At 45.3% G+C, this 17,467-nt stretch overlaps 1 protein-coding gene across 8 annotated transcripts in view; it reads right to left on the bottom strand.

Moving 5' to 3' along the window:
* Window positions 1–17,467, bottom strand: part of TECTA (tectorin alpha) — a 77,591-nt gene that overhangs the window by 57,882 nt on the left and 2,242 nt on the right. For 3 of the 8 annotated variants that reach the window (XR_014814338.1, XR_014814337.1, XM_084974362.1), the window contains exons 1-6: window positions 16,340–16,403; window positions 12,688–12,821; window positions 9,759–10,046; window positions 6,034–6,171; window positions 5,374–5,539; window positions 1,209–1,621 (exon numbers count right to left, since the gene is read on the bottom strand). Coding sequence is in view for 5 of the 8 variants with exons in the window: in XM_084974362.1 (XP_084830488.1) it covers window positions 1,209–1,621; window positions 5,374–5,539; window positions 6,034–6,171; window positions 9,759–10,046; window positions 12,688–12,821; window positions 16,340–16,403 (1,203 nt within the window). In the remaining 3 variants the exon portion in view is untranslated. 8 annotated transcript variants of the gene reach the window in all.

Here is a 17,467-nt window from a genome sequence, read left to right as displayed (position 1 = left end):
CTGCACAGACCTAGGAAGGGCAGAGCCAGAAAAAGTGGAATTAGTTCCTTGGTCCTGCCTTTTTGTTGGACATGCTACATCAATTAAAGTCAAAACACGTATTCTTTAAAAAAAAAGAAGAAGAAAGAAAGAAAGAGATCCCTGCATTGGCACCAGTTCTGGTTTGTAATCTCTGTGATGACCTCCGGGCTGGGGATTAAGGATTGCATGGGGTTGCAGCAATCGACCCCTTGCGGTCTTGGTTATTATTGCCTGAATAAATACACAGTTGCCACAAGGTCTTCATTAACATCATGAAAATTGGAGCCTCTGCAAATTGAGTAATTGCTAGTGGCTTTTTGTTCTCCCTCTAGTCGATGCCCCTGCCTGGAATCCAGGTGGACAGGGACAGGAGTCATTTGCATATGCTAAACGGACCACCAGAGACCTGTGTTCTCTCATATTCCAGGCAGGAGTTGCAGGGGGGCAGGGGGCAGAGGGGAGGCGGGTGGATTTGGTTCAAGGGGTGTTTGGGCAAAGGTTTCATGGTTTCATGGGAACTTTCCACCAAGACTTCATTAAGAAGTGTCCAAGCTCCTCCAGGGGCCTGGACAAGCAGCGCCTGTGGACATTCTAAACAATGTGGAGGTTCCTCTGAGAATGAAGCCTCAGCTCTTGGGCAAACAGGAACTGTGTGTGTATGTGGGGCGGAGGGTTGGGGGGGGGTGAGGATTGTTAATCAAAGACTGTACTGAATTATGGGTTTGTACTTTGTGTTTACACTGTCTCCAGGGCACGGCCATATGGCTACCATTGCTGCATGCCAGGTCCATGAGAAACTGAATTTAGATCTCTTCCCAGTTACTTCTGAGCTCGGATGTGTGGTGTGTGTGTGTGTGTGTGTGTGTGTGTGTGTGTGTACTTCTGAGCTCGGATGTGTGGTGTGTGTGTGTGTGTGTGTGTGTGTGTGTGTGTGTGTACTAAGAACTTAAATGTACTTTGAGATAAACAGCAGATAGACATGTCAAAGAGAAAGCTTAGGTTGGCTCTTGCACAAACAAAATTTAGCCTAGTAAAGAATTTTACAAGACATTTGCAAGGCAGGAAGAACCTCGCATCCTTTTGGTACCAATAGCAAACAGCAGAATCAGTAGATCTGGGAAAGTCTTTCCCAGGCTGCAGAATCTCCAGCTTCTCCTTCTCCCTGTGAAGGAGGGAGGGGGGCTCACCTTGACTTTTCCGTAGCTTCCTTTGGGGATGAGGATCTTGTAGCCATTCACCTCCACCAAGAGCTCCTTTACCCAGGAGACAGCTGAGCCCCCCCGGTGCTCGTTCTTGGCCTCCACGCTGAAGAAGGGGAGGCTGGAAGTCTGCAAACACTGTCGGGCCAACAGGTAGGCACAGGAGCCTTGGAAGTGGAAGAGGAAGCCATCAAACGTGTGGTAGTGCGGCTCTCCAAACACCACGCACGTGCTGGTCTCCACCGGGCTACAGTAGAAGAATTTGCCTTTGGGCTCGCACACCTCATAGGGGCTGCAGAGGGCCTCCTGGCAGTAGATCTCATTGTTGAAATCCAGACAGCGGCACTTGATGGTGCAGTTCAGGTCATCCCAGAACACCTCTCCTCGCCGAAGGAACTGCCCTGGGGAGTCAAAACAGTAGAGGCAATGTTTATTGAACGCTTACCCTCTGTGCCGGGCATCAGGCTAAAGACTTGGCTGGCCTTAGCCCATTTCATCCACAAAAGAACCCTATTAGGTATGACATACTCCCCTCCCTTGTCAAGTGAGGAAACTGAGGCTTAAAGGAAGCTGGGTAATTCCTCCAAGATCACTCAGCAACTCAATGGTGAAGCCAGGAATTCCAAGCCGGGTCTGTCTGAATACAGTCTAAGCCCTTGGCGTTATTTTTTTTTTTAATTATTTTATTTTATTTTTAGCTGTGCCCATGGCATGCTGAAGGTCCCAGGCCAGGAATCAAACCGGAGGCACAGCAGTGACAACACCGAGTGCTTAACTGCTAGGCCCCCAGGGAAATCTCTAAGCATTTGGCATTACTGACTCCACTGCTGGTGAGCACACTGTCATTCAAGGAAAGACGCATTGTTTTCATCCCTGGGAGAGGCCAGGACACAAGGAAGTCATTCTCTTCCATTCGGCAGTAAGAGGAAGCGTGTTCTGAAAAAAGGCCCAGCTCACCCAGGTAACTTGGCAACACTGTTCACCCACCCCTTCCTTCACTCTTCCACTCATCCAACAAACAGTCATTGGGTGCTCAGTATGTGCCAGAAAAGAATAGGAAACCAATGCACAAATTTACATCCCAGGTTCCCTGGGAAAATTCTGGAAAGAGCTGACTTCTGGCATGGCACCTTCCCGGGCACATGAATCTGGTAAATGCTGCTGAGGCAGAACTTACACCCTTACAAGTTGTCTTCTCTCTCACTCTAGGCCCCCAGGTCCCACACTCCCCTCTCTTTATCCACTGGACAGAGCTTCTTGTAGAATCTAGGTCAGGAGGAAAATGAGGTGGCCAGAGGAGTGGTTTTAAGGGACTGCTAATTTTAAAAATACTACTATGTATTTGGTAGGCATTCGGTCTTTACAACCATTTCCCTAAATGAAAGATTTTCCCCACCAAAACCTTTGCAATCTGCCAGTTCTTCATATTAACCTTCAATTGAAATGGGAGCATCCCTAGGCTGGAGGCTGTGATCAAGGCCTGGGTTTGGGGGTCAGAGTCAAGAGAACTGGGCGACGCTCACAACTCTGCAATCGGCCTCCCAGACTCCCAACTTAACTTCCATCGGTCTCCCGGTTCTAACCTATAGAATGTGGACAAGGCTATTCTCCCATCCCCGCATTCTGGGAACAGTGACACCATAAAAATTTGGCACAGGTGGATAGGTAGAAGCATTTGTAAATGGAGAATGTCTGAAAAGGAGAGTATCAAAGCTCCAACATTAAGAAGTGCGAACAATATCACATACAGGGAACAGCTATAGTTCGAAACTGTAGTTTGAAAAGATGTCTTAAGTTTTTATAAAACTGAATACCTAATGAATGGCACAAGGGTACAAGGTTAACCGAAGCAGAAGGCACGGCTGCCTTGGTGACATTCCTTTCTATATCTGTCCAACAGGAACAATTATATCTCAAGGGGCAGTGATGTTTCAGACTTGTTAAGGACGGGGCCCCTGAATGAGATAATAGATTTTTTTCACATACCCAGTAGGTCATATGCGTCAGCCCTGAAAATAGGCCCTTCGAACCTCAACACTCTTTGGCATTAGCCCAGGTTGCATATATTATAACAGCCTCTAGTTGGTATAATTTCCAGTCTCTGTGTTTTCAGGCTTCCAATAAATGAGAGGAAAATGCCTTTGAATAGAGGAGGTTTGGACCAAAAGGTGGACTCTCTGAGATAATTTTGTTTGCGAAATGATGATATAATAAACCAGCTCTATGCAGCACTTCCCCAGCTATCATCCGGGCCAAATCCCAATCTCATTAGATTGATATATGTCCAGTAGCACATTTAAAATGCACAGCAGTCTGGATGAGGATATTGAATTTGTCTTGTATGTGAAACCCAAAGCCATAACTCAGGAGGAAAAGAATGAAGTCAAAGTGAGGACTTTGTACCCGGCTGGCATCTGACCAACCCCGCAGCTCTGCAAGCCAATGCTTTCCATTATCACAGCTTTTCATTCCTGGGACTCGGAGAGAGGCTGTCACCCGGCACTTAGGCAGCTCGGCCACAGCCAGTCAGCTCCGTGACGCTTGGACAAAGGGGAGAGGCACTGGGTAGGTCCCCAGCCCAGACTGTAAAGGAGAGAGAGCGATAATGGAGTATTGGTTTGGTTGGTATCTTTTGCAGACCTTAGGTGAAGCTGTGTCTACACTCTGTGAGGGAGGAGGGAGCAGTCTCTGAAATCCTGGTGAGCTTTGGAGATAGATTCTTTTCTATCCAGTTTAATACTGGCTTGGCTCTAAAACATTTATTTGCTATTCTGAACATGGAGGACTTTACAGAGTCCACAGAGGCAGGGATGCCCAGGCAGGTCATCATCACAAATGACCTTTCCTCGGAGTAAAGGCAGAGGTTTGATAAGCGTGACCACAGCACAGGGGATGCGGGCAAAGGGGGTGGGCACTTCAGACCAGGTGGATATGGCACAAATAGAAGCCCTCAGGCCTGTCAAGACACACAGGTCACCAGGCTGTGCTTTCAATGGGAGGAGGGCAAGAGGCCTCCCCAAACATGCTCATCCCCACCCATCACTTTCTTAGGCATCTGAATCCATTTTCCCCAGGAGCATCTTCTGTGCTTACACAGCACCCTTCACTTGCGTCTATCATATTTCATCATATAGTGTATCATCACTGTTTCTGTGGCTGTCTTCTCTGCCATGAGAGAATCACAGAGTCCAGAGTGCACTCATCTTCGGCACCTAAGAGAGTGATTAGTGCCTCACTTGGAAAGATGCAATGGCTGGATGGCTGATAGGAGATAGTAGGTGGGTGGGTGGATGGATGGGCAGATGGATGGATGATTGACTAATTCTAGTTGCTATGGGCTCCACTCCTAGAAGCAGATATATGAACACGAATCCCATATTCTGAATACTTTCAGACACATAAGAAGCAGAACTCTACAAACCAGGATGTTCCTGTGAGAGTCCTGGGCTGTTTTGCACATCCAAAGAGGTTTTGATATTTCAGAGAAGGCTCCAAACTTTGGATGCCAGTGTAAAGGAAACGCACCAAGGTTCACCTACAGCTTGTTCATACAGACCGAAAGCCAGCTTTGATTCTCCCTAAATTCCTGCATGTTTTGCTGGTGCTTGGAGGATTTTAAGAGAAGCTACCCTAAAGACTACGACACTTTTTTTTTTTCTTTCTTTCTAATCATGCTCGGAAGTTCTGGTTCACTCTCATAGAGGCTTGGCAGTGCTCCAAGTTCGCCCACTCCTGTGGATCTACAAAGTGCAGATGGCAAGGCAGGAGCAAAGATGAGAAGGAAAATTTAAAGGATGAAATGGCAACAACAACAACAACAACAAAAATAATGTTAAACAGGAGGGCTCCCTTCTGTCCCTCCGGCTGAGACATCATTCAAGAGCCTTGTCCACTCTGGAGCTGTTCTGAACAGCGGAGAGGTGTTCACACCCCAGGCAAGAACTTCAGAGACTGCAGTGTGGCAAGCGCAGGGTTTCAGCTCCTGGAGTGATGAATGTGCATGCTAAAATTACCTTGATCTCCATTACCCAGCCGAGAGATGTCAAAAGAGTAAGGCAATGGCAATGAATCCACCCCCGTGGCTTAAAAGCCTGCCTGTCAATCTAAACTAAACAAACCCTGCTTTGCCTCAGAGAGGAGGAAATGCCTTTACCTCTGGAGGTGCAGCCATTGGCTGGGTCAATTTCCTTCCCGTCAATTTTAAATGCCCAGCGGCCTGGAACGTTGACGTTTGTGGTCTCTTGGATATTCACAATATCAGGGGTTCTTGACCCCGGAAGGCTGAAGAAATTGGTGAGGTTTCCACCATTAAATCCTGCCTAGAGAACAAAAGGAAGACCAGACTTCTGAGCACACACCGACCCCTTTATCTTACTTATCCAATATCTTTTTTTTTTTTTGGCTGCACCACTGAGTGTGGAAATTCCCCAGTCATGGATCGAACCCGTGCCACAGCAGCAACCCAAACCATTGCAGTGACGACACTGGATCTTTAACCTGCTGCGCCACAGGAGAGCTCCAATATCTTATTTTCAGAACCCAGCACACCTGAAATCAAGAGACCCCCTTTTCCTGATGTCCCTGGGGTCACCATTCCAGGTGACAAAGGCCTGCCAGTTCATGCCACACCCAGATCAAAGTGTCAGAGATGGGCAAGACCAGCCTCTCACGCCACGTGCAAGAACAGACACACGTCTCCAGTTCAAGGCAGGATCCACCCCCCCCCACCCCCATCCCAAGATGCTGAGAGCACAAGCAGAGAGCAGAGTGCTTCAGAAACACGCAGGAGGATAACCCCACAAGAATCACCGACCTGTGCCATCACTCCCCCAAGACCTGTCAGGGGGTCGCCACCACTCGCGGTCCCAGTGGTCCAGTTGATTTCATAATAATTGAAGAGCGTGAATGTATAGGAGCCATCAGACACCAGGACGGCCTGGAAGGTGTTCACCTACAGGATGGGAATGGGTGGGTGGTCTCATGACTCACACCCCTTCCTCCCCAATAGCAGCTCCCTCTACCCTGCCCCCTCCCCACCCCCAAGCGGCTCTGAGCTGCTTCCATGATGCAGCCCTCATGCTCTGCCTTCTTTCCAAATGTGTTCTCACCTCCAGTGGGAAAAGCCAGACATGCAGGGCTGTGCATCTAGAAGAGAAATTGCCCAAGAATACCCTGGAGGCTGACTCAGCGCCCCTCATACATCTCTGACTGGTACCAGACAGGAAAAGTCAGTCTCAGCTCAGCGTGTGATAATATGTGAGTACCTATAGATGGCAGCATGAGAATAAGCTAGAGGAGACAGTCAAGCAGAGAGAGAGCTTCAAGCACCTGTTCGCCCAAGCAGGCTGGGTGGGGGGTGGGGCGTGGGGATTAGGGAGCAGAGCACGCAAATGCCACTCGGTGTGACTCCAGTGGTGGCACCAGCTATGCTCTCTTGCTTCCTGGAAAACATCGCTAATCTTGGTGAGATCTCTCCCCCTCTTAAATGCAGGTTGGAAAGTGATTTTTAAAAAGCACTTTGTGGGGAGAAATTGTTCCTCTAATGGAGCAGTCGTGCATCACTTTACATCTGCAAAATTCTCAACCCCCATCTGTGCCTCAGAGCAATGCTAAGATGGGCAACTTTTTGGCCCAGTCCCATCTTAGAGCTAAGAAAACTGAGGGCTAAGGAAGAGGAATTGCTGGAAATTCTGCCGTGACCCAGCAACAGAAAATGGGGTTTGAACCAGAGCTCCCAATTTAATCTCTCAGTGCACTGTCATTACACACCATCTTAATTTTAAGCTTTTCAGGACAGAGATGTTATATAAATTCAAAACAGTCTTACAAACAGTTTCCAGAAATAAGCTGTAGCAAATTTTGTCCTTCACTATTTCCCTTTGGTAATCCCTACCCCTTGATAAGTGTTTTCAGGAAATTCAAATAGTTAAGGGAGAGGCTGCTTTGACCTTTCCCCATTCAAGCCCAGCATTTTCCCCAGCTGCCTGATACCATCCCAATTAACATTCTGTCAGAAGCAAAGGAAGACCCACATCCTTATCCTGTGTAATCAAACTGGGGTAGAGGATCTTGGAAGCCCCAAATCTCCCAGCCTAGACAGTCCCAGGGAGGGGGATGAGCTACAAGGGAAAAAAAGCCCTTTTTGTAAACGACAACTTTCTCCTCAAGCTCCGCGCTTGCCACAGCTGATGGTGTTTATGATAGAGCCGCCCAGCTATCCTGCTCAACAAAAGCGCAAAGAGGGACACAGGGAGGACTGAGCTGTCAGCTATGCAGGGTCAGGTTCAAGAGACAGGCAGAAAGTCAAGGTCACCCAAGGACCAAAGCTAAAGCCTCTTTCAGTCCAGGATGCTCCCGCGGGAAGTGAATTCCTTCTGAAATGAAGTTGGAAGTCTCTTTGGTCCGAACTGATCTTAAAAGCAACCCATGCCTGATCCCAGAAGCCACCTCAAACCCAACCAGCCGTCCTAAGAACACTCCAGAAGCTGTCTCGCTCCCGTGCACATTCTCCTACACTCACCCCCCCTCCCCCCGCGCCCCACTCAGAAACACGTATCACTTCAACGTGAGTTTAAGACTCTTCTGGACTTTTTTTCCTAAAACCATATTTTCAGCTCTTGAAAAGTCCTTTTATGCTTCAGAGGAGTTCCAACCCTACCTGGAGGAGGCAGCTGAGGAGAACATTTAGGGTTCAGAGGACACTTTGGTTTGCATCCTGCTTTGCCACACATGAGGTCATATCCTTTTTCTATCCACTTGGGCAAGTGATTTAACCTCTCTGGGCGCATGCCCTCACCTTTCAAGTGGAGAGAGAGCTTACTTGGGAACATCTGTGTAAGGACTAAATGATTCGCAAAGATAGCCTATCACAGCGCTGGGCTCACAGTCTGCCTCAATAAATAGCAGTTTTCCTTCCTTAAAGGAAACATGCCCCCATCCCCATGCTTTTCGATTGGGCTCCTGCTTCTAAAAGAGCGCTCATGCTCAGTGTTTCGCCGGCCTGTCCGTATGTGTTCCCCTAGAGAAGGGGAGGAAGGTCTGGGATAACAGGAGATGAATGACGGGGTCAATTTCAAAGACAGGGGTGGATGGACACTTCTATAGCCTTGGAGGATTTTATCATGTTTTTCTCCAAGGAGCTCAAAGCACTTAGATGTTACCTCATTCATCCTCATGGAAAGAGCCCTCACCTACACCAGAAATGTACTCCAAAGTACAAACCAGAAAGTATCTAAATTATCTTGCCATTTTTATGGCGCGTGGAAGTTTTTTTTGAAAAAAATGGCGGTCAGCATTTGATGGGCATTTCTTCTCTTTTTTTTCCCTGCTGACACTAAAATTTATTGATCGCTGGCATCCTGCATTCTAACGCTGTAAGGTATGAGGCTTAAAGGACATAAAACATCACCCGAGGAGTCGTTAGCAATCCATAACATGACAGAGGGAAATGTATGCTTCTTTAGAGGTTATTTCTAGCCAGTGCATCCACTGTTTAAACTTGTGTCTTTCTGCTCTCCAGAACCTCTCAGCGATAAAGTACAGCTTGATGCTCTGGACAGGAGATGCAAAGAGGCCGTGTTTTCAGTGAGTTGCAAGCCCAGCACTTTTCCACCTCTATCTCTAAATCGGTAGTTTCTGTTCCACCCTTAAACAACTGACTCATTGCCAAGGAAATTGGAAAACAGATGGGATTGGAAATAATCCTAAGAAAGCAGAGGGCAGATTTTTGAGTGTCTTTGCCTACTGGAAATTATACATCGAAGGCACATCTGCTGCTTCAAAACTCTCCCTTGCTAAAGTCACCCAAACAAACTGCAAGCTTTCGTAAAAACTCTGTTCTGTCCCTTTATGTAGAAAGTTGATTATCTCTGTCATAATGCTGGTGATAATCTTTCTTATTTGACTCTTATTTGATTGCTCATTTGGGATTTCTGAGCAGATGTTGAAACTTTATTCATGAAACGCTTTAACTGCCCACTCCAATTAGCATCAAAGATGAATAATTCTAGCCCGGTCACAATTTTAAAAAAGGTCATAACATAATAAAATGAGCCAGATCATTTGGCCCCAAACTGGCACCCTATTTTCCTTTCCTATCAAGTTTTGAGCAAAAAAAGACCAAAAAAAAAAAAAAAAAGGAAATGAGTTGATGAAGAGAGGCAGTTGTGCCTTTGGCAAGAAAAGGGGAGTTTTGGGTTGCTGATGGGTAACTAATCCTATGGGTCTCAGTGCCTCAATCACTCTCCTGCAAAATAGGGATGTTACCTATGGTAAGGAAATTGTGGAGGGCTTCTTTTTAGACATTTGTAATGATTCGTGATGGGGAAGACAGATCTTCTGAAATATTACAGCTGACTGGACAGCTTAGGTGTGATAGCTGCCTCTGGTTCCTGGGAAGTGGGTGGCAAGACTCATCAGTTTAACTCAAGGAAACTGACATTCTTCAGCTCTAACAATTAGACTCCTTCACAGTAGTGAAGACGGACAAGAATTAGGTGTCAGGGTATGAAGTGGAAAACGGAAAATGTGAATGATTACAGGGGTGGTGCTGCTCCCTCCATAAAACGTGACTTCCTCCCATGTCACAATGAAAACCCAAGTGGCAGAGAAGGTTGCCATGTCTTTGAAGTACTTCCTGATGTCCTTGGTGGCTCTTTTCAAGATGACAGGGTCCATGGTCTCTCTGTAATAGATCTCGCCTCGAATTCCATTGTGCACATCTGCCCAAAATGGGGCAATGAAGGCCCTCCCATCCGTCAGGGGAAAGGACTCGGGCGTGAACTGGCTCACCAGCACGTTGAAGGAAACAACGCCGTTGTTATTGACCTACAGAAAGGAGAGAGGTTTTGCACAGTGGATCTGAGACCACGACAATGTCAGAGTCATAACCAAGACAGACGTTCGCCTAATCACATGAATGGGAACAACTTTTAAGCCACTGGGTGAGAACCTGCCAACAGCGCTTCCACTGCTCAACCAGGAGGTTTGTTTACTTCCAGACAAACTCATTGGTTTCCTTTCACTTTCAATTTGTAGTCAGATTCATTTCTTATTAATAATCAGTCTCATTTTCATGTTCTCTTTCCTGTTTTTATTTACACTTATCAAACGCTACTGGATTGTGTGTGTGTGTGTGTGTGTGTGTGTGTGTGTGTGTGTTGGGCTAAGCAGTGGCTTCTGTGGGCAATAAATAAAATCCAGAGTTACAGACGCAAACTAGGAAAACAAACAAACCAAAAAACCATGAAAGCAAAAAGTTAAATTAAAAAGCTGAGGTGCTCTATATGAGACCTTGATTCCTATTACATGATGAAAGGAGGGTCAGTAAAAGATAAAACAAATACACCATCATCAAACTCAGATTGCAGGATGACCCATATTCCTCTCTGGATGAAACATCTAGGGGATTTCCACTGATGTCACAATCACTCTACCCAGAACAAGGTTACAGCCTACAGATGCCTAATTCCATGACAGCTCTTGTAGTCTGATGGTTTCTTTGTACAATCTCTGCACGAAAATGGAGACACGAATACTTTCCATTGTATAACGTAAATGACTATCTTATGGTGATTTCCTCATGATTTGCAAATGGCTTAGTAAACTCATTAAATGTCTAAATCTTATTGTAAATAATAAGCTGATATGTACATTCAAATACAGGACCTGTAAACAATTTGCCTCTGCCTGTGTCTGCATTTCTGTATGTTTGTAGATAAAGCTGTTTTAATCCTAGGACTTATATGGCTACAACAGCAGGAATGTCTGTAATGGGAATACTTGAAATTCCTCGATACAGAAATATTCTATTGTTAGGTTCATATTAATTCATTATATTATGGACATTAACAGGGACCTAGATCCCAGAGGTAAGTTATCAGTACCTGGTATGTCAACCTATTTTAGAAGCAAGGGTGTGGGGTTTAGAAAAGAAGCTGGAGACCCACCTACAAGGACATTAAGAGTCTATTGTCTAAAAGTAACAGCAAACAATCCAGAAGCTTGAACAGGACTGTACAACTCTGAGTGCTGGACACCCAGGGAACAACGTGCCCTCAAATAAGCCTGCTCCAAATTAGGGACCCTCCTTCCACAAAGGTAAGAATTATTCAGACTCCATGTCATATAGGACAACGGAGGAAAAAGAGGAGCTTTACTAAATACACGTGTTCTAGCCATCTGGGAGACCGAGGCTTCCAGATGCAAGTCTGTACATCCCTCAGTGTTTCCAAAATCAGGTCAACACATTCTGAAACTTACAATCAGCTGTCACAGGCTGAGGAGGCTCTACTGTGAGTAGAGCTTAAAAGACACATCAGGATGCCAGAGCAATGTGTTTTCTAGGGAATAATGGTGTCATTAAAACACACAGACTGGCTGAAGTAGTGATGACTCAGACATGTTTTGATTATATTCTATGGTTAAGAGCAGTGGCGCTCAAACTTTTGCCGGCATCAGAATCCTCCAGAGGGCTTGTTAGAACACAGATTGCTGGGCCCCCTCTCTGAGTTTCTGGTCTTGGGTGGGGCCTGAGAAGTGACATTTTTAGCAAGTGCCCAGGTGCAACTGAAGCTGCTGGTTCAAGGACCATGGGTTACATCATGGAAGAGGGAACTCTTTTCTAACAGGAGTCAGCCCTGAGCTATAAATCAGAAGCTGGGGGGAAGACAGAGGTCCCAGATGCAGGCCAGGGAAGGAGGTGCTTGGAGTTCCATTTCTTCCTCCAGGGCAGAACATAGAATGGGATGTGATATTATCTACCATTGCTTCTCCTAATTCTTTAAGGCCAAAGATCAAGACAAGATTCAGTAGCTCTGAGCCTTCTTGCCAGTGTGCAGTAATCTCACTAGTAATAAACCCAACAATCAAAAAATGAAAAATCACCTGAGAACACAGGTGCCCAGAAGAGCTCTGACAGCAAATGGTACCATTTCTTCCTGCAGCTGTGACAATGAGACCCTGAGCTATATCTCAGACCCAATGAGGGTGGCCCACGCAGCAAATGACTTTTATATAATAGCTGATTAACACCCCCCCAACTTTCCTCTGACTCTGCTCCAGATTGGTAGGGAGCCTAAGAACGGCAGACGCCTAAAGTTTTCATACCTCCGGAAGGGAGAGAAAAATGATACTGCTCCTATTGTGGTTCACTGTATCTTTTTATCTTGTCTAGTGGCAGAAATAATGTTTGTGGCATTGGGGCCTCTGTTTCACTCCTGTGTTTAGTCACCCACAGAAGCAATTTATTGCCCTGTATACTCCTCTGCTGTGAACATTAGCCATTAAGTATACCTTTGACTTTCTTAATCATAAAGCCTATCCGCTCATGAAATCTCAGAACTCCTCTTTTGGGCTGCCAGTAAATCCTCCATTCCCGGAGCCCTGGAAGAAGGTATTTAACATCATTTTCCTTAATGACAAACAAAGGGGAGCCATAGAGCAACAGCCGGGCCGCTTCTCCACTTACATAGACAGTGCGGTAAGGAACGCCAAAGAAGAAAATGGGCATGGCCAACTTAATCTCAGATGAGCTTCCATCGTCTACTTTAGGGGTTTTGGTGTCATTCTGCCAAAATGGATACATGAGCTCCCTGGGCTGAACTGTCAAGAGAGATGATGGTTAGATGGATGGCAGGTCCCTCTTTTGTTCGGCAAGCGGCTCCCCTCCCACCCACAAAAGCCAGCTCCTTTCAGTAAGTCTTACAAATGAAATGCTAGCCAGGCTGCCTTTTCATCTTCCCTAAACCTCAGCTGGACACAGTGCGTCCTCTCCTGCCTCTGGAAAGGGGAGCGTGGAATGACAGCTCACGGGAAATCCCATCATGCTTCCTTTCAATGTTTCCATACACTTAGGCGAGAGCAGTGGTTAAAACTGGCTGGAAGGTTGTGAAGTCAGCCCTGCCTGGAGCTCTCAGAGCCCTGAGAGGTGCCTCTGGGTCTGGCCGGGCGTGGCTGGCTGGGTCCTTGATCAGAAGGCAACGTACTGAGAGTGTTAACGGCAGTGGCTATGAAACTCCCTTCGAGCTCAAGAACTCTACTGTCAAAGTTTTTTCCTGAAAGGAGTCCCCTTCCTCTTGCTACACAAGAAGAGAAGATACCAGATCCCAGAGGAGACAAACAATAGTTGGATCTGGGACAAGAAGGGGAGGAAAGGGTTTGTAGTAACTGGCCTGTGAATGACCTTGGCTGAGCTCCGGCCCTAGGAGAAGTTTCTCTACGCAGCTCCTGTTCACAAAGACAGACATGGGGTCCCCCGAGGCAGGGGAGGGTGGGCCTCTGTGAACTCCCTGGGAAGGAGGCTCTGGGCTCGCACTTATCATCCTAGTCATGGGTGAGCATCATCACACAGCCACACAGCTCCCCTCCTGTGACCGAGTCACCACCTCTCCTGGCCACCTGGCTTGTCTCTCAGAAGTTTCTTATCCACACTCTTGCACAGGTTGGCGCAGTCCAGTGAGAGCAATGACACAGTTCCCCCATTACTGATGATCAGGCCCAATGGCAGCTATGAAATAATCTACACTTACGATGGAATTTTTCTCTGCCAGGACAGATCCTTTTGTTTCTTGGGTGGAAAAAGAACACCATCTTTTCTTCCAATTTAAAAACTATTAGTTTTCAGGGACAGTGGAAAATCCATCTGGGGCTTCTGCTGACAGCTCTGGAGGCACCTGCAATGTGGCTACAGATGCCCCATCCTCCGGTCGGGGCCTCTCCTTGGGAAAGTCCCTGCTCTGTGCTGATGGAGCCGATAGGCAGCGAGCAACTGGCCAAGGGCTGCCCTGCTCCTCTGGGAGCCTTTAGTGAGCAGATAGCAACTCAGCTGTGCCCAGCCAAGTGCCAGCTTCTCTCCTCCTGGAGCAGGGAACGAGAGGAGGTCTGCCTGGATGCAAAGCTCATCTGTTTCCAACGGCTAAAATTAGAGGAAAGTGGGGGAAAACTAGCCTAGCTGTCATTGCTTATAGCATAGCATTGTTCCCCAACCTGCAGATGTCTCTGGGAATCCCACCAAAGTGAACATTTTTTTTTTTTTGGGTCGCATCTGCAGCATGTGGAAGTTCCTATGGTCAGGGGATCCAGACAATACCGGATCCTTAACCCGCTATGCCATCATTAAGGAACTCCCAAAGTGAACCTTTAGGAGGTGCTGTTAGTTTAATCACAGGAGCACTCCGCCCGCATGCTTTATTTAATGTCACAACCAGTGGACAAAAAAGGATTCTCTAACATTCATAATTACATAGGAGTAACTAATTCCAAATTCCTAAAAGGAAGAAAACTTAAAAAAACAAACAAACAAACTCTTTATAATCCTTATCACAATATTGTACACAGGTACTTATTAAACTTGAAGGGTAATCGAGTTTTTCAAATTAATAATAATAAATCAAATCTTGTTATGGATTTATTTATCCTTCAGGGGGAAATTTATAGGAGTGATGCCCAAGTGTAAATCAGGCCTCAAAATTCAAGCTGAATTATAATCATTTTAATGGAAAGGATTAATTGGTACTTGGAGCAGTGCTGGCCAATCTGCCTAGGAAATGGAAAATCCATACCCCTTCTGGAGAAGACAGAAAACCATGGTCAAAGAGCTGTCCCTAACTTCTCCTTTTGCTCTGAAGGTAATGCAAATTTGCAAGATTCATTTCTTCATGAATGACTCTAACTAATTTATGATTTTTGAACAGGAAAGAATGGACATTTTTTTTTCAATTTTAAGAATACAAATAATCAAGATATCTGATATTGTAAATATTTAACAAATACTTGTTGAATGAAAAAAAAAGGCGCTTAATAAAAGGGAGTGGGTTTCAATTGTAGTAAATTCTACCTTAGATGCCATTACTCTTACAGAACTATAACTTGTCAACAGCATGGCAGTTCTATAGAATCAAAGCTCAGAAAGAATCTCCTTACCCATGCCGAGTTGAGACCAGGGATTTCTCAACAAACATAACTATGTTCCTAGAACTTTATCTTTCTCTACCAGATAAGACATATATATATATACATTTTTTTTTTTTTTGCGCTTTTCAAGGCTGTACCTGAGGCACATGGAGGTTCCCAGGCTAGGGGTCAAATCAGAGTTGCAGCTACTGGCCTACACCACAGCCCACAGCAATGCCAGACCTGAGCCGTGTCTGCGACCTACACCACAGCTCACGGCAACACTGGATCCTTAACCCAGTGAGCGAGGCCAGGGATTGAACCCACATCCTCATGGATACTAGTTGGCTTTATTACCAATGAGACACAAGGGGAACTCCCAGACATATTTTCTTAGAGCAGGAGTAAGAGGTTAGAGGCAGTGGGATCATTATTGCCAGGTTTTGCACTATAGCTTGCATGCTGCAACTGCTTAAAAGTATCCAGCCCTAGGAAAAGGGGAGGGCCCCCCATGCTTTATAGATCTGTTTACTCGGACTTGTAATCATGCGTCAGCTGAACTGAACAAACAAACAAAAAAACGAAGAAAGAGGCTTTAGAATTTTAGCCATAAAAATTTCAAATCCATATGGACCTCCCACCTTTCTTGTTGAAAATTCAAAAACAGCAGAAAGAAATGTATATGACAATGCACTGACCGGGGGTGAATGCTACACAGAGAAAAAGAAAGAGTCACTGAAGAAAAAAAAAATGTTCTTATTCCACTTGCAGTTTTAGATTTGGGGCCATTGTAAATGGCCACTGATATTTAAGTTCCTGACATTAATGCCTTTGGAATGTCCTGATTTGGGTTTAAACAAGTGTGTTATTAAAAGTCTGTGCCATAAGTGAAATGCCTTCATTGGAATCAATCATCAGAACTGAAGTGCATGCACACCTATACGTATAATTTTAATGAAAATAATCTGCATTATCTTAAAGACCTACTCTGTTAACCTGGTATATACAAATTGTGTTCAAAGTTAAATAAGAAAAAGTAGGAACACAAGTGAACATCATTCAAAGTTAATGTATTTTGCCCTTGACAACAGAATTTAATTTACATTTTTCTTGTTGTAACTGTAGACACATGTACACCTGCCCTGACAATTACAGTTCCAACAAAAATGTCTCAGTATAAATTCAACAGTATGCTAATCAAGAGTTTTATGAAATTTTGTAGTACTCACCTTGGTGCCGTACAAGTGCGAAGATGAAAGAGACCCAAATTTTAAGTAATGATGAATAATTCATCCTGGAATTTTAAAAAGAAAAAGGAAAAAAAAAATCCCCAGCTTGCCAGAGTAAACAGAACACCAGATGTGTTTGGTAGCAAATCCCAAGACATATCACAACCGCCATGGAACATTCACATAACAACATCAACAGTTCTGAGTCAGGCTGAAATGTCCTGGTTGCTGGCAGGGCCTCCTAAGTTCAACACTTCACGAACAAATTAGACTCCCCCAAGAGAAGCCGCTTGGAGGTGTAGGAGGATTATTCAAATTGTCAGGAAATTATATAAAATCAATAAGCGTGGCAATGAGTAAAAGGAAAGGCAACTACTCTCGAGCTACTAAAGCACTGAAAAACAGGACCCGAATCTAAAGATGCCTGTTCTGACCCTAGAACAGACATCCATCCTCTATGAAACCAGGCTCTCCTGATTTTCTTTTTTTTAATTCTTTTTCTTCCTTTCTTCTTTTTCTTTACTTTTTTTTAAGGGCCTTCCCTGGGCATACAGAGGTTTGGGCTAGGGGTAGAATCAGAGCTGCAGCTGCTGGCCTAAGCCACAGCTACGGCAACACCAGATCTGAGTGGCATCTGTGACCTACACCGAAGCTTGCGGCAACGAAGGATCCCTAACTCACTGAACGAGGCCAGGGGTTGAACCTGCATCCTCATGGATAATAGTCGGGTTCTTAACCCACTGAGCCACAACAGGAACTCCACAGGCCCTCCCAATTTTCACAGCAGTTCTCATTCAGGATCAAATAAAATCGATTAAAACCCAATGTGGTCCTACAGATAGGAAGATTTAGAGTCAGCCATCACCTTCTCTAAAGTATGGAGCCGATCTATCATTTAGAAGAACTGACCAGAGCCATGGCAGTATAAGACTGTCGTCCACTGACTTTCCGTAGGTGAAATGAGTAATAGACATGTAATTTTTTTAAAAAAAGAAACCTGTCCCTTGGAATGACAATAACAATAGAATCCAGTACACAAGCAAGTTCGTAGTTGCAGCAAATTCACTAGAGAAAGAACATCACATAAGTGAACTTGTTTTACTAATTAATTTTAGTTTCAATTAGTTC

Source organism: Sus scrofa, chromosome 9 (assembly GCF_054392235.1).
Source record: "Sus scrofa isolate SSC_HxYL_T2T_F1_AM1 chromosome 9, Sscrofa_HxYL_maternal_Yorkshire_Landrace_v2.0, whole genome shotgun sequence".
Taxonomy (NCBI): domain Eukaryota; kingdom Metazoa; phylum Chordata; class Mammalia; order Artiodactyla; family Suidae; genus Sus; species Sus scrofa.
This window is presented reverse-complemented; position numbering and strand designations above follow the sequence as displayed.